Source organism: Dendrobates tinctorius, unplaced genomic scaffold (assembly GCF_039654945.1).
Source record: "Dendrobates tinctorius isolate UK_male_01 unplaced genomic scaffold, ASM3965494v1 ptg000258l, whole genome shotgun sequence".
Classification (NCBI taxonomy): Eukaryota; Metazoa; Chordata; class Amphibia; order Anura; family Dendrobatidae; genus Dendrobates; species Dendrobates tinctorius.
The window spans coordinates 5130001-5146548 of record NW_027361925.1 but is presented as its reverse complement, the minus strand read 5'-3'; the positions used below and the strand labels follow the sequence as shown (position 1 = coordinate 5146548).

General features: G+C 43.6%; 1 protein-coding gene across 1 annotated transcript in view; it reads left to right on the top strand.

The window, feature by feature from the left end:
* Nucleotides 1-16548, top strand: part of LOC141069333 (cobalamin binding intrinsic factor-like) — a 166768-nt gene that overhangs the window by 145139 nt on the left and 5081 nt on the right. The window contains exon 7 of the mRNA XM_073558809.1: nt 2264-2405. Within this exon, the coding sequence (XP_073414910.1) occupies nt 2264-2405 (142 nt within the window). The remainder of the gene's footprint in view (nt 1-2263; nt 2406-16548) is intronic.

Below are 16548 nucleotides of genomic sequence, written 5' to 3'. Positions count from 1 at the left end.
CCGCCCAGGAGATGTGGTATGATCAGATCATGTTCCTGTACAGTCAGACATGGCCATTACACAGTACACAGCAGGGGCACATTTATAAGATTATGTCAGCACAAACACCACCATACCGTGACTGGATAAAGATCACCATTCTGTAGTGACTTTGACTGATTTACCCTACATATTCTTGATCTAGTCTATTTCACAATAATGATTTCTTCCAGCTACAACAGCCTTTACAGGGTTTATAGAATCCCCTTTATGTAGATGAATGAATGAATGAAAATCCCTCAAACAAGAATTGAAAGAGTCTTGTCTCACTATAAAAAGCATTTGCAAGCTGTGATATTGTCAGGAACACAGCACTGCACTTGCTCACTGAGCCAGTGCGCGTGTCCTGAGTACAAAGACTGTGCACAAAGATACCTGCAGAGCGGGGTCTCAGTGGTGACAATGCATGCTCCAAGCTCACAGTACCTGAAGCATGTGACTACTGAGGGCGTGGTTTCAGCGCCACAGAGCCAGGAGCTGCAGGGAAACTCCTAGAAAGGTACCTACTGGGCAATGTAACCAAGGGGCATAGACAGAGACAGACACCAGATCAAGCCAGGTCAAAGCACGAGATAGCAATACAGTACCAAAGGGTTAGACAGAAAGGATAGTCAGGACGTAGCAAAAGATCAGAAAACCAGAACGGGCAATAGACGGTACAATAGGGACAAACTGTAATGGAGTAACGATAGCCAAGCCAGGAGGTCAGAACCGGAGAAGACAATAGTATCAAAGTGAGAGACGGAGTACAGAGTGAGGGAACGGACCGGGTCATACACGGGAAGCAAACGAGCAAAGCAGAATACACGCACACCAGGGGTCAGACACACCAGAACAACAGTATAGCTGACAGAGAACCCTGGTAAAGAGTGAGTATAAATACCCCTCACAGATCCAGAAAAAGGCCACGAACACTTAACCCTGTGAGTGCAGGGCAAGAACCCTGTTCAAACCATGACAGATATTTGCAAAAGGCGGTGCTACTAGATACTAACCATGTAGGGTGCCCAAACTTTTGCATCAGCCCATTTTCCTTTTTGTAATTTTTAAAACGCAAAAGATAACAAAATATATAATGTTTTGCCTAAAATACAAAGTTAATGTGTCATCTTTAACTTTCCACCTTTTAGAGGTCATTTCATCTTCAACTTGCTTAACTATTCTCAATAACAGGGTTCTTCTTGGATGTGGTTTTGAGCACTTTAAGGGGAGCAGTTTTTAAAATGTTGTCACTTTTGAGTATTTTCTGTCACATAGCCACCTCAAAGTCACAATGAGAGGTGGTTCCTAAAAAAATGGTTTTGTGAATTTTATTAGAAAAATAAGAAATTGCTTATCAGCTTTTAACCCTTCTAACTTCCTAAGAAAGAAAAAAAATGCTTCAAAAATTGTGCTGATGTAAGGTAGAAATTTGGTGAATGTTATTTATTAACTATTTTGTGTGACATAGTTTTCTGGTTTAAGGGCTTAAAAATTACAAGTTTGAAAATGTCCAAATTTTCACCAAGTTTCCAACATTTTCACAAATAAACACAAGTCATATAGAACAAATTTTACCACTATCCTGAAGTACAATATGTCATGAGAAAACAAACTCAGAATCATCGGGATCCATGGAAGCGTTTCAGAGTTATTACCACAAAGTGACAGCGGTCAGATTTGTAAAAATTGGCCTTGACAGGAAAGTGAAAACAGACTGGAGGGTGAAGGATTTAATGATCAATTTTTCTATTTCTGGTTGCCGTTTTGAAATTAAAAAACAGCACCAAGCTGTAGCTGTCAAACTCAAAACTCCTAAATTATCTACTTTCTTAACTTGTCCAGTTATGGAGTGATAGAATTCATTTTTGATTATAATTTAAATATTCCAGGCATTAAAAAGGCATTAAAATTTAAACTGAAACGCTATGACACAACATGTATAAATTTAGCAGCTAAAGAGTTAATGAGAAGTAACATCTTATTGGCTGGAATCATGCCACGCATATATATATCTGAAGTTAGCTCAGGTCCCGATATTCCATAACCTCTGAGGAAACATGAGAGCTTACCTTTTCTGCCTGGCATGCCTCCTGTGTGTCAGAGATATAGGGGCACAGGAAGACACAGGTGAGACAGGGGACCCATACCTGGCATTAATCAATCAAGTTTTATACTTCTGTTCCTACCTTTCCTTTTCAGTCAGATTTCCGTAATGCTTATTTCTCCTTTTAATTCCATAAAGATCAGATTTCAGTGGAATTCACCGTTATCAACGACCTTATTGGAGACAGCTTTAAAAATGGCATTATTGTGTCGGTGAAGAAAGGTTCCACTCTTCTTGAGGTCATGCAGCAAGCAGAAGCGCTTGATCCTACAAACTTCAGGTGAGATGTGGTGAAGGTTCCTGGATTGGTCTTTGTGACTAGACCAGATGTGGAGTTCACAGTGTACTAATATAGAATTGTATCTGCGCCAAGGGACAGATCGTCCTTGGGCCCCTCAAGCTCCAATGTACTGTACAGGGAAGCACCTTTAGAGGTTCTGTGGTGGGCTGACATGTTACGGTATCATTTGTGGTGAATAAACCAGCAAAACATTTTATACTATACTATACTGCACTACAGTAGCATGACAATGCCAAAACACAAGAAAGCTGTTTTTAAAAATCATGGTTATTACACAAAATATTGATTTCTGAACTCTTCCTGAGTTAAAACAATAATATTGTTGTTTCTAAATGATTATAAACTTTTTTCTTTGCATTATTTGAGATCTGAAAGAACTTTTGGTTTTTTTTTTAATTTTGACCATTTCTCCTTTTCAGAAAAAAACCCACAAAATGTATTGTTTGGATATCCGGAGACATGTTGTCAGAAGTTTAATAATAATCTTTATTTTTATATAGTGCTAACATATACCGCAGCGCTTTACAGTTTGCACACATTATGAGCACTGTCCCCGATGGGGCTCACAATCTAAATTCCCTATCAGTATGTCTTTGGAATGTGGGAGGAAACCGGAGTACCCGGAAAAATCAGACAAACTGAACATTTGGAAGTGGTCACTTAATTTTTGCCAGAGCTGTATTTCTATGTTCCTCTATTCCTACTTATTGTATTGACAGTCCTATCCCCTCACCACACATCTAGATAGGTTCCTTGAGGGATCTAGTTTCCAAAATGGGGTCACTTGTGGGAAGTTTCTACTGTTTAGGCACATCAGGGGCTCTGCAAACTTAACATGACGCCAGTAGACTATTCCATCAAAGTCGGCATTTCAAAACATCACTACTTTCCTTCCGAGCCCCGACGTGTGCCCGAACAGTGGTCCTCCCCCACATATGGGGTACCAGCATACTCAAGACAAACTGTACAACTTTTGGGGTCCAATTTCTCCTGTTACCATTGTGAAAATTAAAAATTACGGGCTAAAAAATTGCGTTATAAACTTCTGTGAAGCACTTGGGGGTTCAAAGTGCTCACCGCACATCTAGATAAGTTCCTTAAGGGGTCTAGCTTCCAAAATGGTGTCACTTGTGGGTTTTTTCACTTTTTAGGCACACAGGGACTCTCCAAACGCGACATGGTGTCCGATAACGATTGGAGCTAATTTTCCATTTAAAAAGTCAAATGGCGCTCCTTCCCTTCCGGGCCCTGCCATGCACCCAAACAGTGGTTTATGACCAAATATGAGGTATCGGTGTACTCAGGAGAAATTGACCAACAAATTTCATGAACCATTTTATTCTGTTGCCTATGTGAAAATGAAAAAACTGAGGCTAAAAGAAAATTTTTGTGAAAAAAAGTACTTTTTTTTTACGGATCAATTTGTGAAGCACCTGAGGGTTCAAAGCGCTCACTATGCATCTAGATAAGTTCCTTGGGGGTTCTAGTTTCCAAAATGGGGTCACTCATGGGGGAGCTCTAATGTTTAGGCACACAGGGGCTCTTCAAACGTGACATGGCAACCGCTAAATATTCCAGCATATTTTCCATTCAAAAAGTCAAATGGCGCTCCTTCCTTTCTGAGCCCTGCCGTGTGCCTAAACAGTGGTTTATGACCACATATGAGGCATCGTTGTACTCAGGAGAAATTGCCCAACAAATTTTAGGATCCATTTTATCCTGTTGCCCATGTGAAAATGAAAAAGCAGAGGCTAAAAAATTTTTTGTGAAAAAAAGTACGGTACTTTTTTTTTACGGATCAATTTGTGAAGCACCTGAGAATTCAAAGTACTCACTATGCATCTAGATAAGTTCCTTGGGGGTTCTAGTTTCCAAAATGGGGTCACTCATGGGGGAGCTCCAATGTTTAGGCACACAGGGGCTCTTTAAACGTGACATGGCAACCGCTAAATATTCCAGCATATTTTCTATTCAAAAAGTCAAATGGTGCTCTTTCCCTTCTGAGTCCTGCCGTGCGCCCAAACAGTGATTTATGACCACATATGAGGTATCGGTGTACTCAGGACAAATTGCCCAACAAATTTTAGGAAAAAAATGTTTCAGCTCACCCCTTAGCGTCCTTCGGATAGCAGGAACCACACCGTCGCACGGAGCCATCCTGACCTGGCGGATACAAGTCCAAACACACAGTAATCTCCAGCGATCTCAGGCACGAAGGTGGTTATACAAAATATTCCTTTATTTCTTTTCTTTAAAAGAACATGTTACAGATAGTGGATACCCTAGTGGATGGTAAAAAATCCAACACGTTTCAACTCAAAAGAGTCTTAGGGGCCCGTTACACATAGCGATATCGCTAGCAATATCGCTGTAAAGTCACCGATTTTGTGACGTTGCAGCGATATTGCTAGCGATATCGCTACATGTGATACTTACCTCCGACCGGCTCCCCCGCTGCTCATCGCTGGTCGCGCGAGAACATCCTGGACCATTTCTTGTCGGGCGCTTCCTGCTGGGCTTCCTGTGGCGACGCGTGGACGCGGGCGGGAGGACGTCAGGATCACCTCGTCTGACAGGTAAGTAGCGACCCCTGCTATGTCGCTGGTGAGATCTGCCTGTGTGGCAGCTCACTAGCGACCACTTAGCGATGTACCAGCGATCCTGACCGCGTCATATCGTTGTCGGGATAAGCGTAACGGTACCCTTACTCAAAATACTGACAGCTCATCATGACCCTTCATTCTATGAGGCGGTTCAATTGCCACTTACTGCGTACAGGACACAGTGATTACTGGAATCTTGACAGTACAAGCTCCGGGTGAGAAGCTATTTTGCATAGTTTCATGGTTTATAACCCCTTCACCACCCACTGTTTTCACCTTCATGACTAGCCCAATTTTTCGAATTTTGACCAGTGTCACTTTATGATGTAATAACTCTGAAATGCTGAAACATATCCCAGTAATTCTCAGAGTGTTTTTTCATGACATGTTGTACTTCATATTAACCCCTTCACGACCCAGCCTATTTTGACCTTAATATGACCTGGCCATTTTTTGCAATTCTGACCAATGTCCCTTTATGAGGTAATAACTCAGGAATGCTTCAACGCATCCTAGCCTTTCTGATATTGTTTTTTCATGACATATTGGGCTTCATGTTAGTGGTAAATTTAGGTCAATAATTTTTGTGTTTATTTGTGAAGAAAATGGAAATTTGATGAAAATTTTGAAAATTTCGCAGTTTTCAAATTTTGAATTTTTATTCTGTTAAACCAGAGAGTTATGTGACACAAAATAGTTAATAAATATCATTTTTCACATGTCTACTTTATATCAGCACAATTTTGGAAACAAAATTTTTTTGTTAGGAAGTTATAAGGGTTAAAATTTGACCAGCGATTTCTCATTTTTACAACAAAATTTACAAAACTATTTTTTAGGGACCACCTCACATTTGAAGTCACTTTGAGGGGTCTATATGGCAGAAAATACCCAAAAGTGACACCATTCTAAAAACTGCACCCCTCAAGCTACTCAAAACTACATTCAAGAAGATTATTAACCCTTCAGGTCCTTCACATGAACTAAAGCAAAGTGGAAGGAAAAAATGGACATTTTAATTTTTCCATCAAAAATTTTTTTTTAGCATCAATTTTTTCATTTTCACATGGGTAACAGGATAAAATGGATCCTAAAATTTGTTTACATTGGTACAAACTGGAAACTCTTATCCCATTCATAATTTAATAAACTGTAATACTCCAGGTGTCATATATTTTTAATTCAGTGCATGGAATGTGAGGTGCAGTATGTAGGTTGCACTATTACTCCCTTAAAGAAACGCATTAGAAGACATCTGTCCGACACTACTAATCCTGATGCATTGAATGTCTCTGCGGTGTCCAAGCATTTCATTAATTGTCATAACCAAGATCTCACCCATTTCAGATTTACTGGCATAGAAAAAATAAAAAAAATCAGTAAGAGGTGGAAATTTTCAGGGAAAAACCCTCAATCGGGAATCTTACTGGATATTTAAATTATGTACAAGAGTCCCAACAGGTCTGAACACCAGACAAGATTTGATCATGCAGTACAAGTAAAATAATACCGCCAAAATAATTGTTTTTGCTGTGTCAAGCATGTATTTAACTGTTTAGAAACAGATGTGTATAGTCCTCTTATATATTCTTTTAATATATTCTCTTTTTGGTATTGCATGTAAAGTAAATAATTTTGAGAGGGTTTTTTTGTTTGTTTGTTTTATTTTTTTTTTTGTGGTTTTTTTTTTCCTCTTTCTCTCTCTTTTTAACTTGTCTTCAACCTGGAGGTTGGGTGTGGATAACTGGATACATCAATTAAACATGCTAATGAGGGCATAGCCTACCACCTCCTCACTCCTGTCTGGAGACTTTTAAAATGTCACATTTTGTCAGAATTTGTAATCCATAACAGTTCAGCCATCCAATCTGGGCAATCAGCGTGCTGAGCTGTAAGTATTGTGAGTGACAGTCCAGCCGCCAATTAGGGCAATGGCGTGCTGAGTTTCTTCCAGGAGTCTCCCATTCTGGATGATTACCTGTCTGTTTAGTTGTCCGCCAGTGTCTGATCAGTGCCAGTCATACTTTTGGCTCAGTGGTGTGTGTTATGAATGGGTCACCGAGGAGGAAAACTAAGCAAGCTAAGTCACAGAAAACCAGAGAGGTTGGTAACTATGCAGATTGCAGACCCCTGATCCTAACCACACAACTAGCAGCAGCCGTGGAGCGTTCCTACGATGAAACTAGACGCCTCGTCACAGCCGGAGGACTAAATAAGCCTAAAGCAAGAAAAGGGGAAAACTAACTGCCCCAGAGCAGACCCCAAAGGAATAGACAGCCCCCACACATGTATTGACGGTGAAACAAGATGAAAACACAAACACAGGCAGGAAAATAGGCTGAGCAAATGATGGGGCCCAAACTAACTAGAAAGGACAGGAAAGAAAAGACACTGTCTGCAATCTGCCCAAAAAACCCTACAAAAATAATGTCCAACACTTCTGATAACAAAATTAACCCTGAAGTCACTAGACTTCTCCCACTATATCAGCACTCTGAAATATTCTGAGACAGAGCAAAAAAGAGGCCAATCTAATAAGGGACAAAAAGCAAATTGACAAATACAGATAAATAAGAGTGGAAATTCAGCCCAGCCCCAGCCAGGGCTGGCTGACCACACAAAAAACTGAATAGACCAACAAAATCAAGTGTGAACATTAGCAGAAACACTTAGCTTGAGAGGACTGGAACAGAGCTGAAAACAAGACCTGAAAAGCCAGAAGGAATCACCAGCACCAGAATAGGGCGTCGGCTGTCTTAAATCCAGTCTGAGATTCCAGAGATCCAATCGTTATCCTCATCATCAGGTGGCAGATCTCTACTAATTAAAGCAACCTCACTACCTCCTGTTGCCACCACAGGGAGCCCGGAAGGAGAACTCACAACTGGGAGACCAGAAAATGAGTTCACAACAGTACCCCCCTTGAGGAGGTGTCACCGAAACCTCATCCACGCTACCAGGCCGATCAGGATGGGCCTGGTGAAAAGCACGAACAAATCTATTGGCATGAATATCAGAGGCAGAGACCCAAGAATTATCCTCCTGGCCATAACCCTTCCATTTGACCAAATACTGGAGTCTCTGTCTAACCAAACGAGAATCCAATATTTTCTCTACCTCATATTCCACATTGCCTTTAATCAATACAGGGTCAAGAGGTGCCGCCACAGGAACTACTGGCTCAACAAACCTCTTCAACAGTGACTTGTGAAATACGTTATGGATTTTGAACGTAACTGGAAGAGCCAATCGAAAAGAAACAGGATTAAGAATCTCCAAAATCTTATAAGGTCCAATAAATCTTGGCTTAAATTTTGGAGATGCAACCTTCATAGGAATACTCTTAGACGACAACCAAACCATATCACCCACTTTAAACCGGGGACCAATGGTCCTATGCCAGTTGGAAAAACGCTGGGCCTTTTCCTGAGAGAGTGACAACTTATCCACCACTTGGTCCCATTTCTGCTGCATTCTCTCAACCACAGTGTCCTCACCTGGGCAGGACAAAGATTCCACTTGCCCTGAAGAGAATAGAGGATGAAATCCAAAATTACAGAAAAAGGGTGACATCAAAGTGGCAGAACTAGCTCTATTGTTCAGCGCAAATTCGGCCATGGGCAAAAATGAGACCCAATCATCCTGATCAGCAGATATAAAACATCTTAAATAAGACTCCAAGGTCTGGTTTGTTCTCTCAGTCAGCCCATTGGTCTGGGGATGAAACGCGAAGGAGAAGGATAACTGAATTCCCAGATTGGAACAAAAGGCTTTCCAGAATCTGGAAACAAACTGGACTCCTCTGTCGGACACAATGTTCTCAGGAATCCCATGTAACTGAACCACCTGTTGTAAAAACAAGGGCACCAACTCAGCGGAAGATGGCAACTTTGGGAGTGGTACAATATGGACCATCTTCGAAAATCTATCACAAATCACCCAGATAGCAGTCATTCTCTGAGAGACAGGAAGATTAGAAATAAAATCCATTGAGATATGGGTCCATGACCTCTTGGGCACCGGCAGGGGCATCAGCAACCCACTAGAACGAGAACAAGTCCCACAGGACTGTACAAAATTCCTGACATCATGAGATAAGGCAGGCCACAAAAAGACCGACTCACCAAATCTCTGGTACCAAAAATACCTGGATCACCAGCCAATGTGGAGCAATGAACTTATGAACTTCAGACATCACTCTCTTTGTCCACTGGTCAGGAACATACAATTTTCCCATAGGGCAATGCTCAGGTTTATTGTCCTGAAATTCCTCCAGGGCGTGTCTCAAATCGGGCGAAATGGCAGAAAGAACTACCCCCTCACCTAGGATGGTAGTAGGCTCGGTCACATTAAGAAAATCAGCAAAGAAACTCCTAGAAAGGGCGTCTGCCTTAACATTCTTAGTGCCCGGAAGAAAATAGACCACAAAATTAAAACGCGTGAAAAACAAGGCCCATCTAGCCTGTCTAAGATTCAAGCGTTTGGCCGACTCCAGATAAATCAAATTCTTGTGATTGGTGAGGACCACAACTTGATGTCTAGCTCCCTCCAACCAATGTCTCCACTCCTCAAATGCCCATTTCATGGCCAACAATTCCCGATTCCCCACGTCATAGTTGCGTTCAGATGGGGAGAACTTTCGAGAAAAGAAGGCACAGGGATTCATTTTAGAAGTCACAGGGTCTTTTTGGGACAAAACAGCTCCTGCACCAATCTCAGAAGAATTTACCTCCACCTGAAATGGAAGTGAGACATCAGGTTGCCGTAAAACTGGAGCTAAAGTAAATCTCCGCTTAAGCTCCTGAAATGCTGAAACAGCCTCAGGAGACCAATTCAGCACATCAGCACCCTTCTTGGTCAGATCAGTCAGTGGTTTGACAATACCTGAAAAATTACCTATAAATTTACGATAGAAATTAGCAAAACCCAAAAACTTCTGGAGAGCCTTCAAAGAAGTGGGCTGAACCCAATCATAAATGGCCTGTACCTTGGCCGGGTCCATTTCAATAGTCGACGGAGACCAGATAAATCCCAAAAATGAAATCCTCTATACACCAAAGAGGCATTTCGATCCCTTAACAATCAAAGAATTCTCCCTCAAAATCTGGAACACAGTCCGGACATGTTCCACATGAGAATCCCAATCACTAGAAAAGATCAAAATATCATCCAGATAGATGATCAAAAACTTATCCACAAAGTCTCGGAAAATATAATTCATAAAGGACTGGAAGACAGAAGGGGCATTAGTGAGCCCAAAAGGCATCACCAGGTACTCAAAATGTCCCTCCGGAGTATTAAACGCCATCTTCCATTCATCCCCGTGCTTGTTGCGAATAAGGTTATACGCCCTCCTGAGGTCATGCTTAGTAAACCAGCAGGCACTCTTAACTCTGGAGAATAAATCAGACATCAGAGGAAACAGGTACTGATATTTAACCGTCATCTTGTTAAGGGAACGATAATCAATACGCGGTCTTAATGAACCATCTTTCTTGGCCACAAAAAAAAACCAAGCACCTAAAGGTGACGAGGATCGTCTAATATGACCCTTCTCCAACGACTCCTTAATATAGGATCGCATAGCATCATGTTCGGGTACTGATAAGTTGAAAAGCCGACCCTTGGGAAATTTACACCCAGGCATCAACTCAATTGCACAGTCATAACTCCTATGAGGAGGCAAAGATGCAGACTTACTCTCACTAAATACATCAGAAAAATCGGCCAGATAATCAGGAATATCATGGGACTGAGGAGAGGTGGAGAAAACAGGAGCGTCCCTAAGAACACACTGACAACCCCAACTCACCACAGACCCAGATTTTCAATCCAAAACTGGATTATGAGTTTGCAACCAGGGAAAACCCAGAACAATAGTATCATGCAAATTATGCAGCACCAAAAATTTACAATTTTCTTGGTGGTCTGGGGCAACTCGCACTATCACCTGGGTCCAAAACTGAGGTTTATTCTCCACCAAAGGAGTAGCATCAATACCCCTCAAAGGAATAGACATCCGCAGAGGCGTCATGGTAAAACCACAATGTTTAGCAAAGTCCAAATTCATCAGATTCAAAGCTGCTCCTGAATCCACAAAAGCCTTCGTGGAAAACATGGATAAGGAGCCGATCAGAGTAATTGCCAAAAGGAACTTAGGTTGTACACTGCCCACAGCAAATGTGTGTGCAAAACGTTTCTCTCGCTTAGGGCAGACAGAAATAGTATGAGAGGCGTCTCCACAGAAAAAACACAGCTTATTACGCCTTCTAAACTCCTGATATTGCGCCCTAGACAAAACCCCATCACATTGCATAGGTTCAGACGTTTGTTCAAAAGGTGGCAGCGCCTCCCGTGTAGTTTTACGTTCATGTAAACGCCGATCAACTTGAATGGCTAATGACATAGAATCATCCAGACCAGGGGGAACAGGAAATCCCACCATAACATCTTTTACGGTCTCTGATAAACCCTTCCGAAAGAGAGCTGCCAAAGCACTATTGTCACGTCCGCCATGTCTGTTTTGCCTCATGAACCCCTGGAGCGGTGTGCATGCGCACCTTGTGTCTGCTATCCTGCTTGTTCCCTAGAGCAGTGTGCACACTCACCTCATGTCTGCTGAGCTGCAAGATGCCTGCGTTTCTGCTTTGCTTTCTGTGATCTTCTCGTCATGTCTAGAATCCCTGATCATGTGACGTTTCCTAGGATCCTGCACTGTCTGGTTCTGCAATCATCTTGTCATGTCTGAAACCTTGATCATGTGACGTTTCCTAAGATCCTGCACTGTCTGGTTCTGCAATCATCTCGTCATGTCTAGAATCCTTGATCATGTGTCCTTCCTAGGATCCTGCACTGTCTGGTTCTGCAATCATCTCGTCATGTCTGAAACCCTGATCATGTGAGTGCGCTCTGTGATCCTGGAGCATCTGAACTAGGAAATTCTCTCCTGGTCCTGACCCGGAAGAGGAGGTGCTGTGCCCTATATCAGACCACCCCTTCCTTTGCTCAGGGCCTGATTATTGTGTTGCTTCCCTGCATGGCTCTTGATCTGTGGGGTTGCTCCCTCTATTCTGTGCCCTTGCACTTTGCTCTGTAGTGCGTCTCTGCACACGCTCCGTGCTCGTATTCCGTCTCTTGTCTTGTGCCATGGCTTGTGTTGTCTCTCGTGCCATGTTTGCCTTTGCCTTGCTTTGCCTTGTAGTCCTTCCGCTGTTCTCTGCTTTAGTCTGTTTTGCGATGTCTCACCTTAGCTATTCTTTGACTTGTAGTCCTTCCTCTGTTCTCTGCCTTGCCTGTTTCTCCATGTCTGGTCTTTGCTAATCTGAGCCTTGTAGTACTTCTCATGTTCTTGTCTCAGCCTGGTTTTCCACACTCTGTCCTCTGGTGCTCTCTTGCACATTTCCAAGTCTAGTCCCAAGGTTTTCCCTTGGCCCGGCTCTGGGTTTCAGCCTACGCTCCGCTGCTAGACTCTGTCCTCGCTCTGTTTCTGCCTATGTTCCGCTCCGTGTTCCGTACCTTGTTTCTTGCCTAGTCTTGCCTTGTTCCTTGCCTTGTCCTTGCCTTGAACCCCGGCGTGGGTTCCCCTTGGCCGTCTCCTGTGCCGTGGTAAGTGCCTCGTGTTTGTGTACAGCTGTGTGCACTGGCCAGTGTGGCGTGTCTCCTGCGTGGCTCCTAGCACGCAGCCCTTCCTTGAACCTTGGCGTGGCTCCTAGCACGCACCCTGCCTTGAACCCTGGCGTGGCTCCTAGCATGCACCCTGCCCTGAACCTGGCATGGCTCCTAGCATGCACCCTGCCCTGAACCTGGCATGGCTCCTAGCATGAAGGTTCCTTTGCCCGCCTACTGTGCCAAGGTCGTGCCTCGTGCTGGCGTTACAGCCATGTGCACTGGCCAGTGAGGTGTGCGTCCCGCGTGGCTCCTAGCACGCACCCTGCCTTGAACCCTGGCGTGGCTCCTGGCACGCACCCTGCCTTGAACCCTGACCTTGGCGTGTCTCTACACACGCACTCTGTCTTCTGCCTTGTGCTTTGGCGTGTCTCTACACACGTACTGTCTTGTACCTTGTACCTTGTGCTTTGGCGTGTCTCTACACACGCACTCTGTCTTGTACCTTGTACCATGTGCACTGGCGTGTCTTTACACACGCACCCTTTCTCGCTTTGAACCCTGGCGTGTCCCCTACACACGCACCTCGCTTTGAACCCTGGCGTGTCCCTTGCACACGCACCTTTCTTTGCACCTCGCTTTGAACCCTGGCGTGTCCCCTACACGCGCACCTTGCCTTGCACCTAGCCTTGGACCTTGGCATGTTCCCTAACACGCACCATGCCTGGATATCTGTCATGCCTCTTTGCCTGAACCCTGGTTTGCCTGCCGGATGCCCGGAACCTGCCGATCGCTGCCAGAGATCATAAGCTGGATGACTGCGGCCTGATGTCCAGAGCTGATGTTCGCAGCCTGATGCCTTGATCATGTCGATGCCATTGTGCCTTTACCTGTACCTAGGTGTGCCACCTGGCGCGTACTATGCTATGGACCTTGGCGTGCCCACGCGCGCACCTTGCACGTTTTGCTTGTTTTCACGTTTGCACTGAATGTGATCCTGAAGATCTTAATGAAGATACCTTGCACTTACCTCTTGTCTTGTTTCCTGCTTGTCTCTGGTCGTCAGACACTCCCATAGTGTCCCCCTGAGCCGGCCGTCTGGTCCCAGCAGTCGTGGTGGCTCACCCCCTTGGTCTTGCCCCTGACACTCCCTGTATAGGGGGTGGATTCTCACAAGGTCAGCTCGCCCTCAGTGGGTGGGTGCCACGACCCAGAGGGTCCACTCAAAAAATGGGCTCAGCAGGAGCTGAGTCCGTCACAACTATCATTCCATGTAGTAAGGACCGCCCACTTTCGGAATTTTTGACAGTATAACTCTGCAGAATCCTGACCCTGGTTTAATGCCAACAGGGTTCTCTCAGCTTGATCAACAGCATTAGGTTCATCATACAACAACCCTAAGGCTTGAAAAAATGCATCCACATTAGTTAGAATAGGATTTTCAGGTGTCAGAGAAAAAGCCCAATCCTGGGGATCGCCGCGCAGCAAGAAGATGACAATTTTAACCTGCTGCACAGAGCACCCCGATGAGTTAGGCTTCAAGGCAAGAAATAATTTACAATTATTCTTAAAATTCAAAAATTTAGACCGATCCCCAGAAAACACATGAGGAGTAGGGATCTTAGGTTCAGCAGCATGTGACTGAATGAGGTAGGTGGAAATTCCCTGCACTTCAGCAGCAAGCTGCTCCACACAATCAGACAATTGCTTAATCTCCATTAGGAAAAAAAATCCTCCTACGGCCCCAGAGAAAAAGTGGAAAAATACATAAATAAAAAAATTCTGACCCTTTTTTTTTTAAACAATTTTTTCCAGCTTTTGAGTACCCTAGAATCTGCAGTATGGCTGGTGATTCTGTTATGAATGGGTCACCGAGGAGGAAAACTAAACAAACTAAGTCACAGAAAATCAGAGAGGTTGGTAACTATGCAGATTGCAGACCCCTGATCCTAACCGCACAACTAGCAGCAGCCGTGGAGCGTTCCTACGATGAATCTAGACGCCTCATCACAGCCGGAGGACTAAATAAGCCTAAAGCAAGTAAAGGGGAAAACTAACTGCCCCAGAGCAGACCCCAAAGGAATAGACAGCCCCCACACATGTATTGACGGTGAAACAAGATGAAAACACAAACACAGGCAGGAAAATAGGCTGAGCAAACAATGGGGCCCAAACTAACTAAAAGGACAGGAAAGGAAAGACAGTCTGCAATCTCAACAAAAAACCCTACAAAAATAATGTCCAACACTTCTGATAACAAAATTAACCCTGACGTCACTAGACTTCTCCCACTATATAAGCACTCTGAAATATTCTGAGACAGAACAAAAAAGAAGGCAATCTAATAAGGGACAAAAAGCAAATTGGCAAATACAGATAAATAAGAGTGGAAATTCAGCACAGCCCCAGCCGGGGCTGACTGACCACGCAAAAAACTGAATAGACCAACAAAATCAAGTGTGAATATTAGCAGAAACACTTAGCTTGAGATGACTGGAACAGAGCTGAAAACCAAGACCTGAAAAGCCAGAAGGAATCACCAGCACCAGAATAGGGCGTCGGCTGTCTTAAATCCAGTCTGAGATTTCAGAGATCCAATCGTTATCCTCATCATCAGGTGGCAGATCTCTACTAATTAAATCAACCTCACTACCTCCTGTTACCACCAGAGGGAGCCCGGAAGGAGAACTCACAACTGGTAGACCAGAAAATGAGTTCACAACAGGTGTGCTTTGTTTTCCAGTGCTCTGTTTCTGATCTTTTGCTGCTTGACCTTGGACCTTGTCTTTGATAATCCGTTTGCCTAGTTTTTTAGTTTTAATTCGCTACCTTCAGAGAATTCTGAACTTGGAATGAGACCTGACTACGCCTTTGTCTTAAGGGGGTTTTACAGTAGGATGAACCCTCCTAAGCTGTCTCTATGGCCATGCAGATCACAGAAAGTTGAATAAAATGATTCCTCGATATCTGCGATTCTATGTATAATTCCAGAGAAATCCACTTTTTGCTTACTAGGTAAATGAGCAGTTAAGATCTATGGGCCATCCATAGATCTCCCTGAGAATCTGCATCCAAAGCCTATTTTAAATTAAATGGGGCTTGTAGATTAGACTGAAAAATAAAAAAGTTGTGGCTCTGAGAAGAAGGGGAGTGAGAAACAGAAATGCAAAACTGAAAATGGGCTCCAGCACGAAGGGGTTAAATTAAATGGGGTTTGTAGATTAGAAGAGCAGACTGTCAGTCATTACATGCCTCACACTGGTAATGCCCCCTTCATTTAAAATAAGTCCTGGAGCCAGATAATCGGGGAGATCTGTGTCTGAACTGTACAGCTCATTTACATATATGAAAAAACAGAATTTCTCTGAAATAAGACATCTGATCTCAGACATCACAGTACCATTTTATTCAACTTTCGATTACTCTCTAAAGACAGCTTAGGGGGGTTGACCCTACTGACAGTCTCTTTTAATAGCAGATGAAAGAAAAATGGGGAGACAGGGCGCTTCCAATGCGTAGGTCTGTATGGAAAGTAGATGAGTGCACAGCAAATGTTAGGCTCACCTGATAGGGTTGTGAGAGTCACAACACCTATAATCGCATAAAACAGCTGCAGCAGTCTGCACGAGGTCCAAGGACTTGGTACAAAGAGAAGGCTGGTAGTGCAATAAGAGACTGCGCTGCTGTGGTAGAATTCAAGGTATCTTTATTGCCAACGCGTTTCCTGAGCCAGTCCCAGCTCACTGATGATGCCCTGATGAAGTGAGCTGGGACTGGCTCAGGAAACGCGTTGGCAATAAAGATATCTTGAATTCTACCACAGCAGCGCAGTCTCTTATTGCACTACCAGCCTTCTCTTAATAGCAGATGAAACATATTTGGAGTTTTCCTCTTCAACTGTCTGACCAGAAGAA